This window comes from Asparagus officinalis, chromosome 7, assembly GCF_001876935.1.
Source record: "Asparagus officinalis chromosome 7, Aspof.V1, whole genome shotgun sequence".
NCBI classification, from domain to species: Eukaryota; Viridiplantae; Streptophyta; class Magnoliopsida; order Asparagales; family Asparagaceae; genus Asparagus; species Asparagus officinalis.
Window position 1 is genome coordinate 12,156,463 of NC_033800.1, and position 2,573 is coordinate 12,159,035.

A 2,573-nucleotide genomic window follows, 5' to 3' on the forward strand; every position below is an offset into this window, starting at 1 on the left:
GGTTTTGGTTGCCGGCGGTGACCTTACCTGCGGTGTGACGACCGTGAACTTTTCGGTCATTTGTTGGGTCGCTGACCGGAGAAATTTGTCTGTCAACGTTGTTCCTCTTCCTAAAATTTTACCGGGGATTTGTATTAATAAAGATCAACAGGAGAGCTCTTGTGCTTGTGGGATTATTCCCAATTCTGAGAGTCTTTGTTCGGGTTCGGGTGTGATCTGTAACGGTATATGCCCGATTTCTTCGCTCTTTCAGCTGCAACCGCCGCAGTCCGGTTCATTTACCGCCGCCGCCGCCATTGTTCGCCCGCCTTCGTCCGAAGAAAACGTATAAATCGTGGTGGGTTTCGCGCATTAATCGGCGGAGGTGGAACTTTCTTTTTTTAATCCGGGTCACTGACGAATTTTCGTTTTGCAGCATAATTCTACTGCCTTTTGGAAGGGATCTTATGTCGACGGATTTAAAAAGGTCCACAACCTCTTGCGGTTCCAGCCAGACCCGATCACCCGCCAATTCCGGCCAGTGGAGCGTTTTTTCGAAAATGCGTAGAGCTTCGGTGGCAACTCGGGTTGGCCTTCCGAGCCCTCGGATCTCGCCTTCGGCCTCAAAATCGAGGATTCTTCGTCGTCGACAGAGCTCGCGGTGCGAAGATGATGAAACGGCAACGAAGCGGCCCCTCGTCGCTTCAAGAACGAGCTTGTGAGCAATTCTCATTCTCAGACCTCGCGCGCGCTGCTGACGAAGAACTTCTGCGCCCTTTAGAGTAACAAAGTTTCCTTGGGGCGCGTTCGGCGATCTTTCGCGCCAGGGGTTTACGAAGGTAAACTCGGCGACGGCCGTGAAGTCGCCATTAAAAGAAGCGAAACAAGCCCGAGAACGAAAAAGCTTCAAGAAAAGGAGAGCGCTTTTCAGTCGGAGCTCTCGTTCCTCTCTCGCCTCCATCACAAACACTTGGTGGGTCTGGTCGGATACTGCGATGAGCGAGAAGAACGCCTACTCGTCTACGAGTTCATGAAGAACGGCTCCCTCTACGATCACCTACATTCAAAAACCGATGAAGAGTCGCCAGTGGTCGGCTCCTGGAAACTGCGGATCAAAATTCTGCTCGACGCAGCCAGAGGGATCGAGTATTTGCACAGCTACGCCGTGCTCCGATTATCCACAGGCATAATAAAAATCGTCCAATATTTTGCTCTCGATTCGCAATTGGGTTGCCAGAGTGTCCGATTTCGGACTGTCGTTTGATGGCCCCACCACAAAGCCGGCGAGCATCTATCGATGACGCGGCGGACTGCGGTACATGACCGGGAGTACTAACGGGCTTCATCACCTGACCGTAAAGAGCGATGTTTATGGCCTCGGAGTTGTGATGCTCGAGGTTTTAACGGGGAAGAGGGCGATATTTAAGGACGTCGAAGGGGGAGGGAGTCCGGTGAGCGTCGTTGATTTTGCGGTGCCGAGTATCGTCAAAGGGGAGATCGGGAGGGTTCTGGATGAGAGGGTGGGGCCGCCGCCGGCGGAGGTGGCGGAGGCGGTGGAGGTGGCGTATACGGCGGTGCATTGTGTGAGTTTGGAGGGAAAAGAGAGGCCGACTATGACTGACATTGTTTCGAATCTTGAGAGCGCGCTGGCGATGTGTGGAGATAGTCATGGGAGTATCTCTAGTGCCAGTATCTCCCTTGGTTCCTATGATTGAAATTTTTTTTTGAGGGAAAATTAATTAATTTTTATTTTGGGGGAAGTTTTTCTTTCATACATTTGTTTTAAGGTTTTCTGTTGTGTGTACATAATTCTTCTAACACAAAATCAGTGATTTTTTCTAGTTATGTTATTTTTTATCCCCGAATTCAACAAAGTATGTGGCTCTTTTCACCTTTTTGTGTTGTGGATTTAGCTATTTAGATACGCTTTTTAGCTCTATATTTTTGGAAATATAAATGGACTAAATCGAGATATACAGAGTCCTATTTAAAATTTTCAAGAATAGCGTATGGGAATTGAATAGTTATATTATATATTGTCAGTAAAATGAAAATCCAGTTCCATAGTAATTTTATTTATTTACTGAAAAGATAGGTAAAATGCAATAAGAGCATCTCCAACCCTACTCTAAAAACTCATTTTAACACAAATCTAGCGCCAATTCTTCTTCCAACCCAACGTCAAACTTAGCGTCATTTTAAAGGGGTGCTACAGTATTGTATCATGAATGACGCAACACTGTAGATATAGAAATTTTGATTTTTCCTAAGTTTGCCATTATAGTTTGTTATAACAAATCAAATATTCCAACTATATCTCATTTTATAGTTTGTAAATAGAAGGAATATTCTTTTTTATATAAAATTTGGTGTAATGGTTAGAGATGGAATAGTAATTTGGTGTAAAAACTACTCCAACTTGGTGTAAAAAGTATAACATTTTGGGTTTTTGGATTGGAGATGCTCTATACACATATCAGAAGGCTAAATAAAAAAACAATATTTGTGACTACAGAATTTATAAAGAAACATAAAATAAAATAAAATAATTGCGAAAAGCTGACATCAACATTTAGAAATGTTAGGGGCACACC

At 44.5% G+C, this 2,573-nt stretch overlaps 1 protein-coding gene across 1 annotated transcript; it reads left to right on the forward strand.

Moving 5' to 3' along the window:
* LOC109846691 (putative serine/threonine-protein kinase-like protein CCR3) lies at window positions 229–1,822 on the forward strand. Its single transcript, XM_020415936.1, is given in 3 exon segments — window positions 229–298; window positions 807–1,171; window positions 1,173–1,822. Coding segments are annotated over 3 exon segments (957 nt in total). The 3' UTR covers window positions 1,695–1,822.